The sequence below is a fragment of the Corythoichthys intestinalis genome, chromosome 1 (genome assembly GCF_030265065.1).
Source record: "Corythoichthys intestinalis isolate RoL2023-P3 chromosome 1, ASM3026506v1, whole genome shotgun sequence".
Taxonomy (NCBI): Eukaryota; Metazoa; Chordata; class Actinopteri; order Syngnathiformes; family Syngnathidae; genus Corythoichthys; species Corythoichthys intestinalis.
In genome coordinates this window covers 74,074,940-74,099,637 of record NC_080395.1, presented here as the reverse complement: position 1 = coordinate 74,099,637, position 24,698 = coordinate 74,074,940, and the positions used below count along the sequence as shown (strand labels likewise).

Sequence of the window (24,698 nt, the reverse complement as noted above, 5' to 3'; positions counted from 1 at the left end):
AATAAAAAATAATTCAATATAATAATAATAATTCTTTCAAATGAATTTTTTTGGGTTTCAAATTTATTTTGCATTCAGACACATTTTTTTGATCGAATAATGAAGACACAAATCTACCTCCAGGGGATACAATTTTTGACTGGGGTAACTACATTGGCACGACACTAACGGGCGTACCATATTGAATGGACGACGATCTTGGCGAAAAGTATAGCTGTCCTAAGCAGCCTGATTTAGAATTCCCCTCAAGAATGATGGGAAACAAAAAAACACTCATTTTCAACTTATTATGATATACTGTATATTCTTTTTATTGCTGACACTGCGTTTTGGGGTCATCAACATGTTGTGCCCCCCCCAGCCCAAAAGTCAAACTCCGCCTATGGATGAAGTGTTCTCTTGGTACCCAAGTTCTTTAGAACAAAGTTTACACTTCACCTTTTGAAATATCAGCAAGTAGAAGAAATACATTCAAACGAGGGATACACTGTGTTGTCACGATAATTTACAATATACTATGTTCAAACTGGTTATTATAATTTGTACCTTTTTAGGAGAGATCTTCTCAAAATGATCCCAGACAGGGGATGTTCTCCTCTTTTTCGTTGTGGACGGTACGGCCATTGCAAAACGAATCCCATTGAATTGAGGTTTGAAGATGCGAGTTGGGTGTGTCAGTGTCACCTGTCAGCTCATTGTCGTCTCGGTGTATCATTTTATTTCGAATCACCCACGAAACTATGTCTTGGCGATGGCGTAGGAAGCCTGTCTCGCGAGGCTTCGGACGTAGCAAGACGGGTTCCGAGGCTTCGGGCGTGGCCAAAAGCGTAATCAACACATGCCTCGATGCGCGCTTTGCAGATCGGCGCCTCGGCACAGAAGGGCACATCACTACTTTTGTGCTCTTTTGGACTTTGTAGTTAGATTCTTGTACTCTGTTATATTCATGCATTCTAGCGTGCTCTCCTAGTTGTACTTTGTTAAACTCACGTTTGTTGGCGTGCTCTCTTAGTTGTACTTTGTTATTCTCGCATTTTTGGCGTGCTCCCTTTGTTGTACTTATTAAATACAAACATTCGCTCTACCTGATCTTCTGGTCTGTGTTTGGGATCCACATCAACGGCTTGCCTTTCATAACATCAGCAAGGGGGAAGTGTAAATAGATTAATAGAATTAAGATTCGTTATTAATTAAAAAATTAAATGTGTTCGTTGGCTATCACTGAGTACCATTTGTGATCGCTACAAAAAAATAACAATATAAATTACCCCTACGTCTGAAATATCAACAAATCTTGCTGCCTCTTACATTCCTAACCATAAAAAGGGACAAATTCTGCAGCAGCATGGTGCTCCATCACATACTTCTATCTCTACCTCAAAGTTCCTCAAGGCAAAGAAGCTCAAGATCCTCCAGGACTGGCCAGCTCAGTCACCAGACATGAACAGGGTGAAAGAGGAAGCATGGAAGACGAAACCCAAGAATGTTGATGAACTCTGGGAGGCATGCAAGACTGCTTTCTTTGATGTTTCTGATGACTTCATCAATAAATTGTATGAATCCTTTCCGCAGCCCATGGAAGTCAAACAAAATATTAAATTTGGATCTCACAGCACCACTACTTAATTCGCTTATGTAACATATTTTTGTATTTGTACACAAGTACATTTTTTGTTCAATTTTCACACTACTTTCTGTAGGCGACAAAACTTTTGTCTTGCCAAAATTTGACCTTTATGTCTTCATTAAATGATAAATCTTTTTTCAGTGAAACAAATATATTTTTGTACATTCAACATCGTTTGAGAGGGTCTTAGCTTTCATATGAGACATTTCTTTAACCAATTGAATAATTAAAAGTTAGGGTATTAGCAATTGTTTCTACAAAATGGATAAGCGACTAGACTTTTGTCAGGGACTGTATTTGGGGACTTGGGAAGGATGCGCTGTGGAACAAAAGAAGAAGCAAAAATATAAATAATGTGTGCTTGTATTACAATTCAAGGAACAACAAAATGGAAATGTTAATTTAATACTGAATCTGGTCGGGCAGTAACATTTAGACACTGATGTGAAACAATTCCTCTGTAGGACAAATATTACAGAGGATTCCAGTTAGTATTGCTCAATGTAGCTCTGACATACATGGAGAATTGACTGTGGCTCATATCACATCATTTGAGCAGTGAGTAAATTAGTGTCGTGAGTGAGTGGGTATGTGCTTGCGCTGTATATTTTATTTTTCACAAAGGAACATATTCCCACTTGCATAAAACATTCTGGGAGAGACGTTTCAGTGTTGCAGGGCAGGGAGGATGACCCCAGTGCAGGACCCAAAACCCACTCTGTAACCATCTCTTACGCAATGACCTGGACACAAGAACAAACATGTACTGTAAAATAAGGCTTTCCTGCATTTGTTATAGATCTGTTTATACTGTATGGGAGGGGTGCAACGATCTTGGTAGAGGTGTGACAATATATCGAAATGGTGATACTGTATATCGCGATACTTTGTATCCCAAAAGGTTAATGTTATGTTCCCACCATGAATCGATATATTGTTTTAAAAATGTGTCACTGTTCATAATAAAAAATAAAAACAAAGGTGAACTTGCTACCAAAATCTTCCAATAGAGTAGTGTCTATGTTAGGTTTTTGGCTGCCCCTGACGTCATGGGCGTCGCCACACATATTTCACTGGGGCACGTGCCACAGTATTGGTTTTCAGTGCTCCAATATAAATTTTACCGGTAAATAAATAAATTGAATACACTGGAGTTTAGGTCTACATAGCATAATCTACAGAATGTGCTTATTTAATATGGTCATATTACTCTATTCACATAATCTGAAAATGGCTCCTTAATATGGTAATTTATGCACGTAACTTTGGCTGTGATAGGCATATGATTTGATACTTCCGTGAAGCATTTTCGGGAGATATGCTGCGTTCATGTGTATCGGGAGATCTGACTTCCCAAATTGGAAAAATCGTTCTGATGTGTTGTAAAGTCGTAATGTGGGATAAAAACATGGTTGCTACAAGGAAGGGCAGCCTAATTTAATAATCTATCGATACATCACAAGTTGAGTGACTGTTCGGCGCTTTTTGTTGATACCATGTAATTGAGCTTTACAGGTTAGTGCCAGATAAACTGCCCATCCTTGTTGTTCGTTTTAATCTCTGTGTTGATGTTTGCTTAGTCGCCTTTTCCCATGAATTGTGAATTTAAATGGTTCAACTTTACTCTTTACATATCAGGCAGTTAACACCAAAAACTACCCTGGTCGCAAATTGAAGTTAGTAGATTAGCTGTTGTATTTCAGCTAACGGACTAGACAATTAAATGCAATTTGAGTGAGAGGCTCTCAAGAGCTTTGTCTAATATTATGTTCATATTATATGTGGTGTTTGAACTATATCAATATTAATGCTATTTTTTGCTATTTGTTTATGTGACAAAAATAAATAGTCTCAATCTGTATGAATGAATTGCCTATCTTTGTGTTTTAATTTTATATGTGTGCGTTTCATAATTTCCAGCTGTTTTACATGTGTTTTATTTGTTACTGCAGTCCCTGAAATCTGTAACAAAATGTCTTATTTTTCATTTCTATTTGACTCAAACAGCATTATTTTTGCAAATAGATATTAGAAAGCTAATTGCTCGTAGTAAGGATAAATCTGCAAGGAATGAGAGAGGTAACCTAGGTAACCCACCTGGCAACATAAACCACTTTTAGGTCATAACCTACCATTTGAAAAACTGATAAATTGCAAAACAGTTATAGTGTTTTATCCCCATTTCTGTCCAGACAAAGTAGAGCAGCAGGGTGTAGGAAGAGTGAAGGAGAGATGGAGTTGATGAGAATGAGCAGAGGTGAATTGACTATCAACAAGGTGTGTCCCAATTTTGATTTTGAATGGCGAAAGACAAAAAAACAAAAACACTTTTATAAAGAAACTTGTATTTTGGTTTGATTTTATATAGTTTAAAGCGCTATGTCTGACTTTCATGACAGATAAGTCTAGTGACGCCCCTGCTGGACGTCCAATCTATTTGGAATGGGAGGGGGCGATTGAACAAACGTTCATTTGCCCACTACCAGTCAAAATGGATTGGACATCTAGCACCATCAATGGCAATGAAACCAGAGCATTCACAGCCAGTCATCCCCGTTTGGAGGGCTTTTACAGGCCACTTCCTGTTCATTTTAGGGCATGTACAGTTCCGTTCCTAACATTTGGGGAGATTCTCGGTGACTTCCTGTTCAGTAAACCAATATCAACAGACGGTGACCCATAAATGCCCCAAAATCAACAGGAAGTGACGAAAATGACCTGAAATGCCCACATTGGATGCCATTGACGGCAATAGACATCCGCTCCGTTTCAAGTAGGGAAGATTGCGTTGATTCGCTGCCACCCTCCCTCTTCAAATGGGTTGCATGCCTACTAGGGCGAAACACATTAAAGTTCATGGCAGAAGGATAAAATGAGCTTGCTTTTGTGTTTATTAGTTGTAATTTAGAATATTGCTGAAGGATTTCCTGACTTATGTATCAATTGTTGTACAGCTATTTCATGAAATAATCATTATCGTGCAGCTTGTATCGCTGATCGTTTCGTATCGTGAGGTACCCAGAGGCTCCCACCCCTAGATCTTGTAGCAAAATATAGTGAGCACCCCTTCTGTATAGTAATCAATAGGCCTGAATTATTATCACACATTTATATGACACTGGAATTCATTCAGGGAACAGAAAATGCATTAAAAAATTGGTATGGCTTTAATCCAATATTGATTCTAGGCTTATAGAGTCTACAACAGGCTATGGTGACCTAAAACTGCTAGTGACTCCATTTTGTTGTGTCCTAACCTGTAATAGTGACTTCATCGCCATCCCGGAGGAATGTTCTGGTTTCTCCTCCACCAAGATCAATGCTCTTGGATCCCCTCCATGATAGCTCCAACATGGAGCCAAAGCTCTCTGGATCCTTTAGGGACACAGATGATGTAGTGAAGGAATACATTTTCAAACAACCATGTCCAGGGTGACCCCCCAAAAAACAAGAACTTTTTAACAATTCCAAAAAAAACAATTGGAGAACAATATTTTATTTGTAGTAATTGAAACCTTAAAACATGCCATTTAAGAAACATTGATGACATTTTGTCTGTCTGTCAATACACAAAAATTCCCGTTTTTTTTTTTTTCAACAGTGGTCGACAGCAGATTTCAAGAATGCATTCAGCAGGGGGACATTTTTATTACGCTAACATTCTTTCTTTCACAGTGTATATGCAAAAATAGGCAGCATTCCCTTTCTCAGGTACCACTGAGGTACCACTTAAAGTGGAGTAGCACTCGCCAGCTGGCAACGTTTCATTAATTTTTTAAATTCAAAATAAGATACTACCATTTTCACTGTTGGATTACACACAGTTGATTGTAAACCATTCCAGTGAACAAAAACTCCCACATACAGTGGTATGAAAAAGTATCTGAACCTTTTGGAATTTGTCTCATTTCTGCATGAAATCACCATCAAATGTGATTTAATCTTTGTCAAAATCACACAAATGTAAAAACAGTGTCTACTTTAACTAAAACCACCAAAACATTCATAAATGTTCATATTTTAATGAGGATAGCATGCAAACAACGTCGGGGGGGGGGGGGGGGGGGGATAAGTAAGTGAACCCTCTGCCTAAGGAGACTTAAAGAGCAATTGAAACCAATTTTTACCAAACATTTTAAGTCAGGTGTGTGCCCAATCACGGATGAGTGGTTTAAAGCTGCCCTGGTAAGAATTGTCTTGATGAGAAGCATTGTCTGATGTGCATCATGGCACAATCGAAAGAGCTGTCTTAAAGTGATCCTCTAACTTAAATACATGTAGGCTCTAATAAACCACAATTGTTCTCTTGTACTAAAATATGTTGTTAGAAACACATAAAATGTTAAATCAATGGCAATATTTTATAATATTTAGTCCATATTTTTACCGTTAGTTGGCGCCATGGTTTGCGGGCTCGCAGTGATGACGTCATTGGTATCTTGCGTGTTCAACAATTGCTTATTGCTGCCAAAACTCGCGAAGTAAAATGCCACGATGTGCTGCTTTTGGATGCAATTTCCAGTCAAACGGAAACAAGGGGAGTGAAGTGAGTGGTCAAGGTGGAATTATTATTTTTACTGAATAAATGTGCACAAGTGGAAGCTTCTCCCCCTTTTTGGTTCCTGTATGCACGCATCCTACCCACCACGCGTTACAACTAGCGCCCGAACATTTTTCCTGGATAGTCAAGTAAGGGATCCGTCTATTTTCTGGATCCGACGGTCCCACCGCGTCTGCAATATTGGTTTCGGATCTGTCCCTTTTTTTGATTCGTTGGTCACACAGCGGCTTTTCGGATCAGTCTATTTTGTGGAATCGACGGCCTAATCGCGGCTGCGACATTGTCATGGTATCCATCTAATTCCTGGATCTTCGAGTGAGTAAAAAAACGCAGATTTGGATTACTATTGCTATCTTTTTTGTTGACTATTTTTCGTGGGAGTTTTCCCCAAATCATACTAAATATTTAAAGCACTATGGCACGCTACAGTGACTCTGACGTGGACCTTACAACAATGTTGGGAGTTCATCAGGGAACGCGTGTTTGCGTACTGCTGAGCTCCCGAGTGAAAAGTGGTCAAGGTGGAAATATTTTTTGTGAATAAATGTGCATAAGTGGAAGCTTCTCCCCTTTTTGGTACTTTTATACACGTATCCTAGCTACCGCGCGTTACAATGTACAAGACATGGATTACACAAGGTGTGCTCTTTGGCCTGTACTGTCTGTACTGTAAACACACGACAGCTCTGGATGCTAACAATCTACATAATTATATTGGGATAAGTTTGAAAACGCAATATGCTTACCTTGAATATCTGCTAATAAAACCAGACAGCATACACTCTGGCTCCCAACCAGACTTCCCAACAGGACTCTCTCGCATCACCAGTTTTGCCCAACTTTTGTCTTATCAGGTATTTGCTGCAGGCATTTTTCCCTGAAGCTCGTCTTGTGAAAGACCGACAATGCTGTCCTGCTCTTCACTTTTCAGATCTGGTTCAAATAGGAAGGGTAGAACTGACGATATGTTGGGAAAGCTAACGAGTGATGCGCTGGGATTTCCGCAACGGGACCAGTGACGTCAAGCACTGCGACGTAACAAGAATAGCGACCTATCACTTAAAATAATTTTACAAACTTTATTAAAACAAAAACTTTAAGAGGGGTTTTAATATCAAATTATTATAACTCATACTAACATGTATCTTTTAAGAATTACTTGTCTTAAAAACAGAGGATCCCTTTAAGACCTGCGATCAAGGATTGCTGGTTTGTATAAAGCTGGGAGAGGATACAAAACCATCTCTAAAAGTCTGGATGTTCATCAATCGACAGTCAGAGAAGTGGCCTACAAATGAAGAGAGTTTGGCACCGTCCCTTCTCTCCCAAGGAGTGGCCGTCCACCAAAGATGACGCCAAGAGTTCAGCGCAGAATACTCAGAGAGGTAAAAAAAACAACCCTAGAGTGTCGAAATTTTAAATGTGATGGTTCACTTAATTATTTTTTCCCCTTCTGCCATTGTTTGCATATTATCCTCATTAAAATATGAAAACCTATAAATGCTTGGGTAGTCTTAGTTAAAGCAGCCGCAGCATGTTTTTTCATCTGTGTGATTTTGACAAAGATTAGATCACATTTTAATGTGATTTCATGCAGAAAATCCAAAAGGTTCAGATACTTTTTCATTGCACTGTAATTCATACTCATCCGATTTACTGCTGTGTTACCACCTGTGTAGTAATAAAACACCTGAAGTGATTTTTCTGCGTACAATAGAGCTCTCATGTTTTAGCTTTGAGGGAAATGCTGTGAATACTTGGGTATAGGTGTTTGTTCTTTTCTTTAAATTAAATTTAAAAAAAAAAAAAAAAAAAAAATGTCCAAAAAAATGATGATGCACTGTGAATAGTTTTGGGATTCTCTGCATGACATATACATTTCAGAATTTAATGCAGCATTTACTTTACTTTCTGATACTCACAGGTCCACTAATAGTACCAGATGCCAGCAGGTCTCCAGGTCTGACGTTGCAGCCATTGATTGTGTGATGAGCAAGCTGCTGTTTCATTGTCCAGTACATGTACTAAAGACATGAAAGAGATGACGCAATAGCTGTAGTTTTAAAAGAACTGAACTTAATAAAAGTGAGCATGAAACAATTTTGGATGGGCTGGACTGGATTCAGTACTACTCAAATAATCACAATTATGCAGAGGTGGGTGGTAATGCGTTTCATTTACTCTGTTATATTTACTTGAGTATTTCACAAATATGTATGTCTAAGAGTATCTTTATGACAAAATACTTTTAAATTTTACGAGAGAAGATTTGTTAAGAAGAAACACAATTCTTTTTTTCCACTACTTTGGGCTACTGTAAATAATTCCTCTTAGATTTGATTTGATTTTTGCCAGCACAGTGACTCTGTCAGTTTCACCAATGAGACATCGAAACAATAATTACATGACTCCAATGTACTAATCAGACGTAACAATCCCAATACCAATGACCACACAAGAACTTCGGAAGTCTTATGATCACACCAACCTGTTTTTATCACGTGGCGTCTTTAAAGCACCGTAAAAAATAAACTATTTCACCTACAGTCCTGGGGTCAACATTACTCAAAAGTGCAGATTTCAACCTCTCTACCAGATTTTATTTGGCGCCGATTGACCACGGAAAACCGGAGATTTGATCGTTTATTTTCATGGGAGGAAATATGCTTTCTCCACAAGTGGCCACTCATACTCTTTGGATGGGTGATGTTTCGTCACTGTAGATTTTTGTAGTCGGAATTTGATGACTTCTTGTATATTTTTTAGGCCTTATGTGGTCTTATAATAGTATATACATATATACTAGTATATACGTAGTACAGTATAATTATAACAATTCATGTAGGCAACGTTGTGCTAAAAAAGGAAAATATATAATTGTTTAAAAAAACAAAAATTAGTTATCTAACACAATATTCTTACTTTGAAATTTGATTTGCAGATGATTGTAGATTCTTTCATAAGCCGTCCTAAAAAAAAAAAAAAAAAAAAAAGATCATAAACTAAACAATTTTTTATAACACAAAAATATATTAAAATACACAAACCTTTAACACCATGCATAATCTAATATATAATATGTAATACCATGTTCTCTCGATTAAATCTGTAATAGCTGATAAACAACCTTGGCCTACGTTTGTTTTGTTTTTATTCCTGATCTTAAAATCGCTCAGCCTCGTGGGACGTTACCTACAAAAATTTAAACGGGGTAAAAAAAACGTTTGTTTCTTCCTTACCTTTCAGTGATACAAATAGATTAATGTCAAAAGTGTAGGGATCCACATGTCGGAGGTAGGGGAGGGGCTGTGGATCCTGCAAGAAGTGGAAACACAGAAACAAAATGACAAAATAAGAGAATATGAGAATAATTCAAAAAAACAAACCTGCCTCAAATATTACAGGTTTAGCCTTAGCAAAGGCCAAGCCATATAATTCTATTCAAAGTATTCTGTCAAATGCTGAAATGATATAAAGCAGTGGTCCCCAACCACCTGTCTGCGAGCCACTCTACACCGGTCCGTAAGAAAAAAAAAGTATTTTTGTTTTCAATCCCTCGCACAGACATAAAGAGCTCACTCAAGAGCCAAATGTGCGCTGCACCTCAGGGTCGCCAGATCAGTCTCAAAGTAAGTCTTCAGCCCAATCACAATGCAAATATTACCCGCCCTGTTCGGCAAGAACCCACCCAATCTGTCAACACTGCTGCACCTACACACTCACAGTGCATGTGCTCTTTACACATCCAATATGGCGATGCACTGTGAGTACGTTTCAGAAACTCCAACGGCGCTTGGTGTTATAGGTAGGAATGCACCGATCCACATTTTTTCCACTTCCGATCCGATCCCAATATCTGAATCTTAATATCTGCCCATACCAATACCATTCCAATACCAGTTTTTCATGTACAGTGGTACCTCGACATACGATCGCTTCAGCACATGATCTTTTCTACATCCGACTTAAAATTTGACTCACCATTTGTTTCTACATCGGACGACATGCTCGAAATACGACGATCTACAGTCTTATTGTGACACTTTCAAATGAAGTGTTACCAAATACTAGAGGTGTGCAAAATTTCCGATTCTTAGATTATTCGCGATTCGGCCGTGGAAGATTCGAGAACGATTCACAAACATCCAAATTCCGATTATTGAAATATGCGAAGTAAAGCGGAAGTACACAACACTCAGCGCGCCGCGCGGTCTTCGGGACAGAACGGAGCGAGAGTAGCTAAACATCATGCTTCCCATTACCCGGCCCCTCGGGTAATGCCAATGCTCAACTCACAGCTCTAGCTCAACTCATGCAACGAGATAAACACAACAACATACCTGACTGCTGCCGAAAAGCTGTACATCCATATAATGTTACGGTGGATATCATTTATATAGGACTAGATGCAATATAGATTTGGTAGTGTTAGCAGCACATCTACAAAAAGCTAGATGCGGACGTTATAAACGGCCGCCATCTTAAAGCAGTACACTTCCCTGCAAGGCTGTTGTAGCGAACCTTCCAAGCAGACCTAATTAACTTTTTATCTAAAATGCTCCTAAATCGGTAAAATATTGACTTGAATCTATCTTTAAAATAGTTTTAAAACTTTCACAGGTTGAAAGTAGACAAAAGGGAAATTATGGAATAACGGGAGCAATTTTAACAAATTTAACAGTTGATTCACAACATTAAATTAATTGAATGTAGTTTAAAGCTGGAGTTTTTTATTTAATGTTATTTTTGTATATTTGTTTACTGCTATATGTTAACTTGATACTGAAATAGTAGTGTGGTTTAGCCTGAGAGTATTTTTGAACAATTTTGGAACTAATGTACAAAACATTGAAAAAAAAAAAAAAAAAAAAAAAAAAAAAAAAAAAAAGGAGGGGGGTGCATCAATAATCGTTTTATAATCGAATCGGAGCCTCTGAATCGTAATCGAATCGTTAGGTGCCCAGAGATTACCAGCTCTAACACTTACCATTGACAGCAAGATAGATATGATAGAAAAATATGAGCGTGGGGTGCGCATCTGTGACATGGCTCAACAATACGGCCGTAGACGGTCTATGATCTCGGCAATGACCGTTCGCCAGTCTTTATAAGTTAAGGTGACAATTATTATTGTGATAACATAGCCATAGAAATCACCACCTCCACCATGTTTCTAATCATTTGTTCCATCAACTTGTTCAATACAACACGCGTAGTGTCCCACGCAGCAGGTAAACAAAGTGAAAGTAAAAAGGCTCACTGTCAACTCAGCCACGCGATGTGTTCAGGTACACCGTGCAAACACATTCGCCACATTAGAACCCAATTCGTTACATTATTACAGCCAGGTATTATTATCATTATTATTATTATTACTACTATTATACTATTATTCTGATTTTTATTTGTAATTTATTTCACCCGAGTGTTTAAATGCTGACGAGCTGGTTGCTTCTTTTAATACTGTTTGCTTACGAACACTGGACACGATCGCTCCCCTAAAAAATCGGCACGTCAAACCAGCACGGGAGCCCTGGCTTAATGACGTCACTCGCGCCGCCAGACAAGAGTGCAGGAGAGCGGAGCGCGCTTGGAAAAAAGACAACCTGCACCTTTCCTGGGAGATTTTAAAAGACTGCTTTGTAAAATATCAGAAGACTGTGAAAGCTGGGAAGCATAAGTACCTCTTGCAAATTATTGCTAGTAGTAATAATCCCTGTGCTCTCTTCAAAACTATCAATTCTGTCCTCGATGCTCCAGTTTCCCTAGATCCTGATGCATCGAATGAAAAATGTGAATGCTTTCTTCAATTTTTTATTGACAGTTGCTACAACTAGAGCCTGTATAGACCCTACTCACATGACGTCACAACCACGCCTCCGCGCCATGTTGTCCGTCTACTCGTCATGTTAACGCATTACCGCTTCGTAAATTCCTCCTATTATGGCGTGTTTTTCTGCTCGTTAACATTAATAATCATAATGGTGAAGGCGTGTGTGGCGGTTGGTTGCAGTAACAGAGAAGATAGACGGAGAGACTTGAAGTTCTACCGTATTCCGAGAGACCCGGAGAGGAGAGCGAGATGGACTGCTGCAATTCGACGAGAAAACTGGGCTCCAAACGATTACCACAGATTATGTAGTAGTCATTTTATATCTGGTAAGATGCATTTAATATATATTTAGAGGGTTTTGGGCTGACAACCACAATTAAGATCATTGCGAGGCTAATCGCCGACAACATACAGTTTCAAATTCAAGATGCTTATTTCTTCCATCATCATTACATTTTGAATAATATTTAGCTGATACCAAGTGAAAGAAGCTGGCCTCGTCTACGGATCATCAGTTAAACCGGTGTGTCCAAATCTTTTGCAAAGGGGGCCAGATTTGGTGTGGTAAAAATGCGGCGGGCTACCTTGACTGATTCACATAGAACAATATATTTAAACAAATTTTAGCAAGCCCTTCTGTGTGTCACATTTACTTTATTTATTTTTTTTTCATTAATTCATAATTTCAACAATCTCGCCTTTGTGGCGTTCTCTTTCGACACTCGGGCTCTTGCGAAATACTGCTGCTGTGAAATTAAACTAGCTTCTAGTTGCTATAATTTCTCGCTGCGTATCTTCCCTGTAATGTTGTACATGTCAGCGTGTCTTGTTCGGTAATATTATCGCGTCACATCGAACTCTTTAAAAACAGCGACTGTCTCTTTGCAAATGAGGCAGACACCGTTGTTGCGTGTTTTATTGAAGAAATAGTCCAATATCCACCTATCCTTGAAGCATCGGCCATCGCAGTCAACTTTTTTTTTTATTGATTGTCGCCATTTTAGAAAATTGGAAGTAAAGGGTCACACGTGGTAATGTTGCTTAGAGTGCTGCTCTTAAAGTTTTTCAAACTTTCGTGAGAATAGGTTGATTTTGTGTGGACAAGATAGTTGTAGATATCAGGGTAGCAGATGTCAGGCAGAGAGGGCGAAGACAGCGGGTCGAAAAATATCGATTTATGCATCAAATATGGATCTGGCGAATGGATAGACTGAAGCTTTTCCACATAACGCCTTTTATGCAACGCATCCAATGAGTTTACAGCGTCTGAAAGCACCGGGGCTTCCATGAATTGCTCTATAAACTGAACGACTAATTGAAACCATTGAAAATAGGGCTAAACAGAGACGGACAAAATGGCGGCCGGATACAGCGACACGTCATTCTGTGACGTTGGTGAGTAGGGTCTATATCACCATTTTGCAATGATCCTTCTCTTCCCATGCACTGTTCATCTGTTTTTGCTCAGTTTAAGCAAGTTTCTTCTTCTTTTGTCAAAGACATTGTTAGTAATATAAAACCCTCAGGTTCCCCCTCCGATGTAATTCCCCCTCGCTTATTTAAAGAGGTTTTTGACATCACTAGCCCACATGTCTTAAAAATTATTATCTGTAGTCTCCTTACTGGCACAATGCAATGTGACTTTAAGCAGGCAGTAGTACAATCTTTATGGAAGAAAAGAGGCCTAGACTCCACCCTTTGTTCAAATTTTAGGCCCATTTCTAATCTTCCATATAGTTCTAAAATACTAGAAAAGGTTATCTATAGTCAGCTGCTACCATTCCTTGAAGAAAACCAGATTTCGGAACCATTCCAGTCTGGTTTTAAATCCCTCCACAGCACTGAGTCGGCACTTTTAAGAGTATCAAATGATGTACTTTTGGCTACAGACTCTGGCAAGTTTGTTGTTTTAGTTCTTTTAGATTTATCTGCAGCATTGCTCTTGAATGGTTCAAGTCGTACCTAAGTGAACGGAGTTTTTATGTAAAAATGGGCAATTTCATGTCTAAAAAGGCATCGCTTCCACATGGGGTTCCCCAGAGATCTGTTCTCGGCCCTCTTTTATTTTCGCTTTATTTATTGCCGCCTGGTTCTGTTTTTAGGAGACATGGTGTTTTATTTCATTTGTATGCTGATGACTGTCACATCTCTTTTCCAATGGCACAAAATGGCACTTTCTGTCAACTCATTGAATGCCTCAACGACATAAAGTGGTGGCTTTCACTGAATTTTTTAGGTTTGAATGACAGCAAGACTGAAGTCATGGTGTTCAGACCAAGTAGCCAGGCCTCCCTGAATGTTGACCTCAGTTCATTGTCTCCGTTTCTTAAGAACTATGTCAAAAATCTAGGGGTTCAATTTGATTCTGATTTTAAATTTGAGAAGCCGATTTCTTGTGTTGTACGGGACTGTTTTTATCAGCTTCGCCAGATTGCTAAGGTGAAATCTATTGTCTCACGCTCTAATTTGGAGAAAATGATCCATGCTTTTGTCATAACTCGGCTGAATTATGGTAATTCTTTGTATGCAGGCGTTGGTCAGGCTGCACTGGCCCGTCTGCAACTTGTGCAAAACTCTGCTGCTCGACTCCTAACTAAAACCCGCAGGCGCTAATATATCACCCCGATTTTAGCATCACTTCACTGGCTCCCAGTACATTACCAAATACATTTTAAGATATTAGTATTTGTTTTTAAATGTTTGAATAATCTTGCGCCGCCATATCTGTCAGAACTGCTTCAGCCTTACAGTCCAACCAGAACCCTCAGATCAGCTGACCACCTGCTTCTAGAAGTCCCAAGATCAAGGCTGAACCTTAGGGGTGACCGTGCATTTGCGGTGATGGCGCCCAGACTGTGGAACCAATTACCACTTACTATTACACAGGCCCCTTCACTTACGGATTTTAAATCACGCCTTAAAACATTTTATTTTTCTTCAGATTTTAATGTGCAATGACTGTTTGATTATTTTATTTTTATGAGTTTGTTTTATCTTTGAAAGTTAACTTATTTTTATGAGTTTGTTTTATCTTTGAAAGTTAACTTATTTTGCTGTTTTATGGTGTGTAAAGCACTTTGGACTTCTTGGCGGATTTTTAAAATGTGCTATACAAATAGAGTTGATTGATTGATTGATTGATTGATTGATTGATTGATTGATTGATTGATTGATTGACTGATTGATTGATTTGTTTTGCTCTGTGTCATTGCTATTTGCAATAGTACCAGCAGTATTTATTAAAGGGATCCTCCATCTTTAAGACAAGTATGTCTGAAAAGATAAATGTTAGTATGAGTGTTAATAATTTGATATAAAAACCCCTCTTAATGTTTTCATTTTAATAAAGTTTGTAAAATGATTTTAAGTGATATCTCGCCATTCTTGTTACGTCGCAGTGCGTGACGTCACCGGGCTCCTTGCCGAAATTCCAGCGTGTCACTCGTTAGCATTCCCAACATGTCGCCGGTTCTGCCGATCTTATTTGAACCAGATCTGAAAAGTGAACAGCAGGACAGCACTGTCGGTCGTTCACAAGACGAGCAGCAGGGCAAAATGCGGTGCAGCAAATGCCTGATAAGACAAAAGTTGGGCAAAACAGGTGACGCACTCCGGCAAATGCGTCTCAATGACAACGGAGCGAGAGAGTGTATGCTGTTGAGAACTCCGGTTTTTGTCAGCAGATCTTCAAGGTGAGGTATTGCGTGATCAAACTTATTCCAGTATAATTATGTAGATTATTACCATCCAGAGCTGTCGTTTGCTTTACATACTGTACAGGTCAAGTTTGAACACACCTTGTCATTCGTGCATTTTTATTTTCATGACTATTGACATTATAAACTCTCACTGAAGGTAATAAAACTACGAATGCACACGTGCAATAGTCAGGATTGGAGTTGTGTCGTGGCTGTCCTCATTAAATTCGTCATCTGGATCGAGTGTCCTCCTTGCCTTGTACATCCAACTCACGTTTAGCTACGTAAGGGTGGTCCATATTAATAGCACGGCCAGAGTGTTTTGTCTGTGGCTACTTTATTGCGCGCATTTCACTCGATATCCAAGGCACGTTGAGGCTTTTTGTGAGGGAAAATAGTTGGAACAGCATTTGGTTTTAGTCTGCACCTATATCCAGCCGCTCCGGTGAGCTCTTTATAAGTTGCCGTCGACTAAAAGCCTCGAACGCGGTAGGAGAAAGATGGCGAGAACAAAGCCTTGGGTTCTTGGGAAGTTATGCCAGTCTGCGGCATTTTTCCAAACCTTTCTCCTCTTCTTGTCAACGGGAAATATGTGGAGTCTCACGTCACTCCCCTTGTTTCCATTTGACTGGAAATTGCATCCAAAAGCAGCACATCGTGGCATTTTACTTCGCGAGTGTAGGCAGCAATACGCAATTGTTGTACACGCTACACATTTGGAAACATCCCATTTACGTCATCACTCCGAGCCCGCAAAACATGGCGCCAACTATTGGTCACAATATATGTACTAAATATTATAAAGTATTGCCATTGACTTAACATTTTATGTGTTTCTAACAACATATTTTAGTACAAGAGAACAATTGTGGTTTATTAGAGCCTACGTGTATTTAAGGTAGAGGATCCCTTTAAGGATTTAGTGTAGCTTTTCGGGCTGTGGAACGAATCAATGGAATTGTAATGTATCCTTATGGGAAAATCCTGTTCGACATACGACCATTTGGACGTACAAAAATTGTCCTGGAACAAATTAACTTTGTACGTGGAGGTACCACTGTACTTTAATATAATATTATCAATTTTGTCTGCGGCCGCATCCCGGACAATTGAGACAGAAATTAATACTCACAAAAATGTAATGGATGGAAAACAACACAAAAAAAATGGAGGTTAAGAGACACGACTGAAAAGCCTACAGGTTGATGCGGTGAAATTTGGAAGAATAACTGAGATCTTTATTCTAACAAAACCATGTAGAGGATCAGCAAAAGCGGGTTTGTGCCTGCGTTTCATTTGGTGTCAAAGTGCGCTTTGCTGCCCCCAGAGGCAAGGGTCCCCGGGGGCCCCAGGCAACATGGGGCCCTTTGAGCATGTGCAAGTAAGGGGGACAGTTGGACTTGGAGCAATAGCATATTTAATAAAAGTCTAATAGCACCTTTAGCGCTTTTTAGGACACTTAAAAGTGCCCCCCCCCCCCCCCCCCCCCCAGTTTCATTATTCATCCACTTCACACTATCCTTGATTATTTACACACAATTGCCTTAATAAACAAAATGTACTTCAGATTATTATTATTATTATTGTGCTTAGTACACATACCTTTACACATACCGTGTTCTACTGACTAGCTGGTAAGTTATATTGCTTTTACTTAATAAGGATAACATTCTGGCACAGAAGTGAATCATGTAACATCTTATTATGGAGATAGAATAGTGCCAAAAGAAGTGAGGTTGTAAAATGAAAATTATCCCTGTAAAATGACCAATTTTAACTTGAAAAACACTTGTATTTCCAAATTTTGCGTTGTAAAATAAACATGAAAAAAAAACTTGAAGGAATAAATTGTTCTACAAGTTGTTTTTTTCTGTTTGCAAGTATTTTTTTTTTTGTTCTACAGGTGTTTTTCTTCACTATGGGTTGAAAATTACCAATTACAAGTGCACACGTTTTGTCACATTTTGTTTGAGTTTTATGAGCCAAAAAAGATACTCGTAACCTAGTTTTAAAATTAAAAAATACCTGTAAAATGACTAATTTTAACTTGTAAAACAAAAAAACAACTTGGATTTCCAAATTTTGCGTTGTGATATAAACATGAAAAAAACAATGTAAAAAAAAAAAATTCTACACGTGTCTTTTTTTTCGTTTACAAGTAATTTTTTTTGTTCTACGGGTGTTTTTTTTTTTTGCTACAGGTTAAAATCCACCAATTACAACCTCACGAGTTTTGTCTCCTCCTTGTCGCGTTTTCAGAGACAAAAGTCACTTGTAACCACAGACGAAAAAAACTACTTGTACATCGAAATAATCTGTTGTAAAACACAAACACAGAAATATCAATCCAAGTCGTGGTAAAAAAAGACGTTAAGAGCACAATCTAGTGAATAGTTCTTCAGGTGTTTTTTTCTTTAACCCTTGTGCCGAATATTACATTATATGTAATTTTTTTATGGTTTTTGTTTTTACATCAAAGAGAAAGCATAAGGAAAAAAACTCCAAATGTTAAATATTTCCTAGGTTCTTAAAACAGGCAGACGTTCCAAATGCAACGTTGCCGTCATTTCTAAACCTTCGCATTAAGTAGCCAAAGAACTTGAATGCACGTGACTCGAAATTACAAAATATGTAACCATTGACTACTATTATAATTCATAAATTTGGATTTATTGTACACCTGACGTATTTTATTGCAATTTTCGTGATTTTAGTATCAATCCTTTCAACGACGGTCAAATAACATGTGAGACGGATATATAGTGTATTTACACCCCTAACCCAGCAGGTGGCGCAAGAGAAAATGAAAAGAAAATGATTATACTGTTTAAAAGCTGGATTTTCGAGTGCGCGCTGCGTGCGGTTATCTTGCCCATAAAAGTGGCGAAAACTAAGAACTTTACACTCATATGGATGTACAACATCATTTTAAGATGCTAAACTAACACCTTCCCTCTTAAAGCAAATGTGCAATGCGAATATAATGTAAAGAACCATCTCCTCGACGCAGCGGGAACGAGTGGGATCAACCAGCCAACATAACAGGAAAAACACGAAACGGTCGCGCTGATAACGGCTCTAACTTATCATAAGAACTTTATGGCATGAAGAGGAAATACTTACATTCGTTCATGGACTCACAGATTAATCCCCCAGCAGGTGGGGTGGCCGTCCTCTGCTCGAAATGCGCACCTTACGCTTACGCCTTTTCTCGTTCTCAGAATATGCAGCGCTTGTGACGTAGGACAATAACAGGACTGGTTGCTATGGGAACGTACGCAGCGGCATACCGCATACCCAAGAAACCTTACTAAAAGCAGTATTAAAATTGCTAATAAAATCGTTTAGGATTATTTTAGCTGCATATATGTTATATTTTTCTTAGAGTATTCAACGAGGAATACGATAGACCCATTAATAGACTTTCTTGGAAAAATCCACATTTCTTTAAGTAGTCACATGAATAATGAGGTGGCCTGTGAATGCCACCATGATATATAACAGAGAGGGCTTCTCTTAAGATTTTTAATGACTCAATCTAAGCATGTACATGCAGATTTATAACTGGTTGGACTTGTTTAAACATGTATGCTAATTGAGACTGACAACAGTATAGATAAACTGCTAAATGATTCCATGGTATTGAACCACATCCAATACTTGTAGCTACGACAGTGCAGTGAAGGTGAATGTGCTAAATCTTAATGTGCCAAAACTGTTGGCCCTCTGGGGGCCCCTGCTGGCTGGGGGCCCTAGGCAATTGCCTGCGTATGCCTAAAGGGACGCTCCGCCTCTGGCTGCCCCTTACCCTACAACCCCAAATAATATGCGTTTTTTCTTGTGCAACAATGAAAAATAAATGCACTCATGCTTATGATATGGGCTGTCTGTCCTTGACCTTCGTACTCCTCTACCTCCCCATGGTACCCGAGCAAGACACAGGTTTTAGTAGCTTAGTCCATGATGACGAAAAGTTGGGAGACCACTGATATAAAGCATGTACAATTTACACGGTCAATTGTCTAGTTATGAATAGATCTATGGAATGAACTGAAAATTGAAATGGAGAAATGAGAAACATTATATTCATTCATACAGGTTGAACTAACAATCTAAGTTAGTTTGTCTTACCGTTTTTAAAAGATGTTCAACTAGGAAATGCAATTTCCTGTCTATTTTTGGTCAAGTCTTATTAATTATGAAGAATTTTCGGTTCACTGCTTTTTTAATTCATGTTTCAATGCCACTGATGGCGCTGGACGTCCAATCCAGTTTAACTCTAAAAGGCTGCGAATAAACGAATGTTGCCCCTCCCGGTCAAAAAGGATTAGACATCTAGCACCGTTAATGGCAGCTAATAAGTGCTGTATAAAGACAAAGTTTTCCATTGTTTTCCAATTTTGCGTGATTGTATGTTTTTGGTTCTTACCTGAACGGGATTGGGCTCTGCAAATGGTAACAAGGCCTCCATGGGCACCACCCAAGGTGAGATTGTTGTTCCGAAGTTCTTGCCAAGGAATGGACCCAAAGGAACATACTCCCAAGATTGAATGTCCCGAGCTAAGAGAGATGATACGTTAGTGTGAGTATTGATGAAACAAAAGTGGGAAACTGTTCTGTTGGAAAAGCTTTCAAGGTGTTAGCAATTCATGTAATATGTACGACCTATCAAAATAATTCGCACTTAAATATATTAAAAAAATTTATTTCAATGGTTTAGGTCGCAATGTGGTGACATAAAACGATGTGGCTGACTGCCGCAATGAGTTCTCAACCATTCAGCCTTTAAAGTTTGAGTCAATGCAAAACGAAAAAACAGACTGACCAAGACAGAAGAAAAAGTCAAACTGAAAATGTAGACAACATGCAGGAAGAATCTAGTTGGTTACGTTTAGTTGGTCATGTTCGATGGTGTGTCTGTGGTAAATGTTCAACGTTGCCAACACAGACGGGTTAGCACCAGTCAACCAGTCACACAGAGCTCCAATTTGGGCTTTTTACTTAAAACGAAATTGATTAAGTGCACTTTTGGAAGAAAATGTATTTGGGAACCTCCACCCACTACTGAAGAAATGCACTCCTCAATGTCAATTTAGAATTTTAACAGTGATATCGAAGTGACACACCAGCAGTACAGTTTAGCACTTAGCATAATTTTACACAGTAAAACAGGGCTATCAAGAACATACTACCTAATACAACCAATAAAGATGATAACAAAACCGTAACATGACTGGCACAAGAGAAAGATGATCTAACAGAATCACTGTACGTGCGCACCAATTTGATCAGAAAAACAGTAGCACATTAACATCTGATGGTAAATGGTGTTATACTTATATAGCGCTTTTCCACCTTTCAAGGCGCTCAAAGCGCTTTACACTATCTCGCCATCTACCTACTGGTGACACAGCACCAGGAGCAACGTGGGGTTCAGTATCTTGCTCAAGGACACTTAGACGGGTTCATCAGGGCGGAGAATCGAACCCACAACCTCTGGTTTAGGGTACAACTACTCTACCACTGAGCCACGCCACCCCTTAGCAAAATACAGTATTGTTTCTCCCCAGTAGATTTTTCTTAATGAGTCAACACTATCGTCTGGTGGCTGGTGGAATACTCTCCACTTGTAATGTGACAAAACAAAACACAGCAATGGTTAATTGTCTTCGCGGCCTGGAAGGAATATAGTGTTTGATTATACTCTCTTTAATGCGTAACGTAATTACGGTGGCAACATTTTACGTCACCACATCGCGATGCAAACAACAATGGTGACTTACGGCGAAATATACGGTAGTTTTTAATATTATATTGAGCTGCAAATTATTTTCAAAGCTTGTATATTATAGATGCGTTTTAACATTTAAATAATGCATACAGAACCAACATGTCATTTTACTCAGGGTTCCCTTTAATACTGTGCCTACCATCTCTCCTGTCCCTACAGCAAGCAGACAGGTCATGTATTTTTCACATTCAAATCATGGTGCTCCACTTACTCGTGAAAAAAGGTAAGTAGAATCTACAGTATTTGTGTGTATGTTTGAAGACTAATCTCAAGATGTTTTTAGCAGTCATCGGAATTAATAAGAATAGACAGCTCACATTAATGTTGCACGTTCTGTAAAATTGTCAGCTATGTTAAAGTGCATCCAAAGGAATGGCAGTATGTGGAAGTATGAAACGTTTAGTGGAAGTAGATAATGGCTCTTTAGAGATTTCCCACAGAACTCATTAATGCTGACGGACTTGAAATGTTTTCAATGATGAGATGTGACATCACATTTTTATCTTTTCTATGTTAGTGATGACTATATATGAATGGAGTTAAGCCTGTCGCAATATGCAATAATTCCATTTATCGCACGGTAAATAAAAATGAACGCGGTAATTTTTCTGCTGCGATTTATCGCCTCGCGTGCACGTGCGTGCGCGCGTGCGGCAGACATGCTGTTAAAAGCTAGGATTCCTTATTACCAACTGTGCAAAATGCATCTTCGTTCCAGGTCCGGCAAAAAATGGCGCCGGAGCCAATCGTTCCCATTATACTGGACTGTCTCAGAAAATTAGAATACACAATATTCTAATTTTTTGAGACAGTCCTGTGTATATGGAGTGGAAATTAAAGACATGTTGCTTTTCGCCCTCTTCAACGCTGATTCAAAACGAAACTTATGAACTTGCAAACTCGTGGTGGATCTGTTGCACTTATGAACTTTCTGTTGCAGCAGGTGTAACCACAGAGAAAAAACAACTCGCAACTCGCGAGTTCTAGGAAAACAGATAGTGTAAGCAGAAGGGGGCGAGAGTATATAAGTAAAGGAGGGAGCAGTGTTAAATCTGAGAGTCTGCTGTGGTCTTACGCGTCAGACGTGCAGCCAGGTACTTTCTGCTCAACTTTACCGAGGACAACACGGCTCTCCGTCCTTCCAGCACACGGTAATTAAGCCTTTGCTTAGAGCGATTGTACAGTAACGCTTCTATTCTGTGGGTTAAATAAAATGTGCCGCTTGTTTAACGCAGAGAAGTGTTAGAGCCTTGTGTGTGTGTGTGTGTGTGTTGCCGATTTTCCTCGATCCCAATAGGCCATATTATTACAGTAATTGATCATAAACTGTAATAGGCCTGACATCTGGTAAGATACTGTATTTGACTGTAAGCAGTATTGATGCAAATCTATCACAATTATTGGTTATAAAATTGTGATATTCCCTGTTTCGTGTGGTAATTGCGTATAAATCACACGACCCTATCTTTGGGCCCTTAGACATACTGTATAGGATAAGCAGTATCTAAAAAGTGTTTCAAAACATTTTATGGCGACGAGGATGGGATCGTAGGAAAACTGCAACTAATACATCTTGTGGCTAGACTTTTGACGAACCGCTGGGTTCGATTGAAGACTGCGTCTCGGGAAGGAAATACCGGGGTGGGACAGTCGTGTTTGATTGACAACTGCGTCTCGGGAAGGACATACCGGGGTGGGACAGTTGTATTTGATTGCGTCTCGGGAAGGAAATACCGAGGTGAGACAATCGTGAGTACAGAGAGTATGGCTTGTTGTCTGAGTAAGAGTAAACTTTTGGACGAACCTCAGGGTTCGGCAGAGGACTGTGTCTCGGAGGTTCCGGGGTGGGACAGTCATGAGTACAGGGAGATTGGAAAGTTGCTGCGGCGTAACGGGGGACGCCCTGGACCGCGACAGCGTGAAGTAAAGGGGACTAATCCGACTTTAGTTAAGGATATGCTAAATGCGGTGGAGGTCCGTAAGAGAGCGCCTTTAGGGGGTGTAAGGGAAATGATGTGGATTTGTGTTGACGGTTAGTTCGTCATTGACCTCAAATTGTATGTTTTTTATGTTTGGTCTGGTGTGAGCCACTGGTAGAATGTACGGTAATTTTGATTTGTATTTGAAATTGTGCTGTCCTGTATGATAAGCCATTGGGGATGGTTGTTATTGTGTGAATGAACGTGAGGCTGCGTCGCGTCATGATTCTTTTTTGCGAGGCTCATGTGTAATAGTTGAATGTTTATTGTGTGTGTATAATTGTAGTTATTGTCGCGTGACTGATTATGATTTTTTGCGTGGGATCGTGTGTGAATAGCTGACCGTTTACTGCGCAAAATGGGAAGAAGGGAACGTTTTTCAACATGAGGAGTGCGGCCCTTCGGTGGCCCCTATTTGCAACATGGGGTCCTCGACGGCATTCGCTGGGTTTTTGCCCAAATTGATTATAGGGGGAGGTTGTAATTGCAGCTGGGAATATTCCAGCCTTTTCCTTATATTATTTAGGATAAAATTGAGAAACAAATTGGGAAAACAGGTAAAACAAAAATGATTTTGAAATGGAATTTCATTAGAGATAAGAATAGATTATTGAGCTCAAGTGAAATTTATAGAATGTTAAGGATAGTTAATTTAATTGTCAACGAGTTCATGGATTAAACTGTGTTTAGACATTTGATTAACTGATTAATCGAATATGACTGAGGGTGGGGACAGCTGCATGCCAGCATCTGCCTGATCAACAGATGACGGTATTCCAGTTCCCGCCCAGAAGTTCAAAACAACAAGGATTATTGATAGTGTTGACAAATTATGTTAATGGGAACAGTGATAAAGCGATTATTCACCTTGATGCGGCTGTAACAGTTGAGGTGTGGTATTGGCAACTTAAAGGTTAATAATGTACACTTAGCTGTCATGAGTTGCTTCATTGGTAACTTGAACACTGTCATGAGTTGCTTTATTGATAATTTGAATTTGAAATTTTTTCTTAAGGAATTTTGAAGATACGAAATATTGTCTAGGCTTACGGCTTTTGGATCGCATGCTGATGGAATTTGGCTGTCTTTGTTCGGCTGTGATGTCAGTGGCTAATAGACAATTCTAGATTTTGTCGTCACGTGGAATAGTGGCCAATTTTGTAATGAGTGACCACGGCAAAATTTATAATGTAGGTAATTACAGTAAAT

The 24,698-nt window shown here is 39.1% G+C and overlaps 1 protein-coding gene across 2 annotated transcripts in view; it reads right to left on the bottom strand.

The window, feature by feature from the left end:
* Window positions 1–1,974: 1,974 nt before the first annotated feature.
* fah (fumarylacetoacetate hydrolase (fumarylacetoacetase)) overlaps window positions 1,975–24,698 on the bottom strand; it is a 44,332-nt gene continuing 21,608 nt past the window's right edge. For both annotated transcript variants that reach the window (XM_057839625.1, XM_057839633.1), the window contains 6 exons: window positions 20,149–20,279; window positions 9,428–9,503; window positions 9,111–9,157; window positions 8,111–8,212; window positions 4,885–5,002; window positions 1,975–2,370 (listed from right to left, as the gene is read on the bottom strand). In XM_057839625.1, coding sequence (XP_057695608.1) covers window positions 2,294–2,370; window positions 4,885–5,002; window positions 8,111–8,212; window positions 9,111–9,157; window positions 9,428–9,503; window positions 20,149–20,279 — 551 coding nt within the window. In that variant the 3' untranslated portion in view covers window positions 1,975–2,293. The remainder of the gene's footprint in view (window positions 2,371–4,884; window positions 5,003–8,110; window positions 8,213–9,110; window positions 9,158–9,427; window positions 9,504–20,148; window positions 20,280–24,698) is intronic.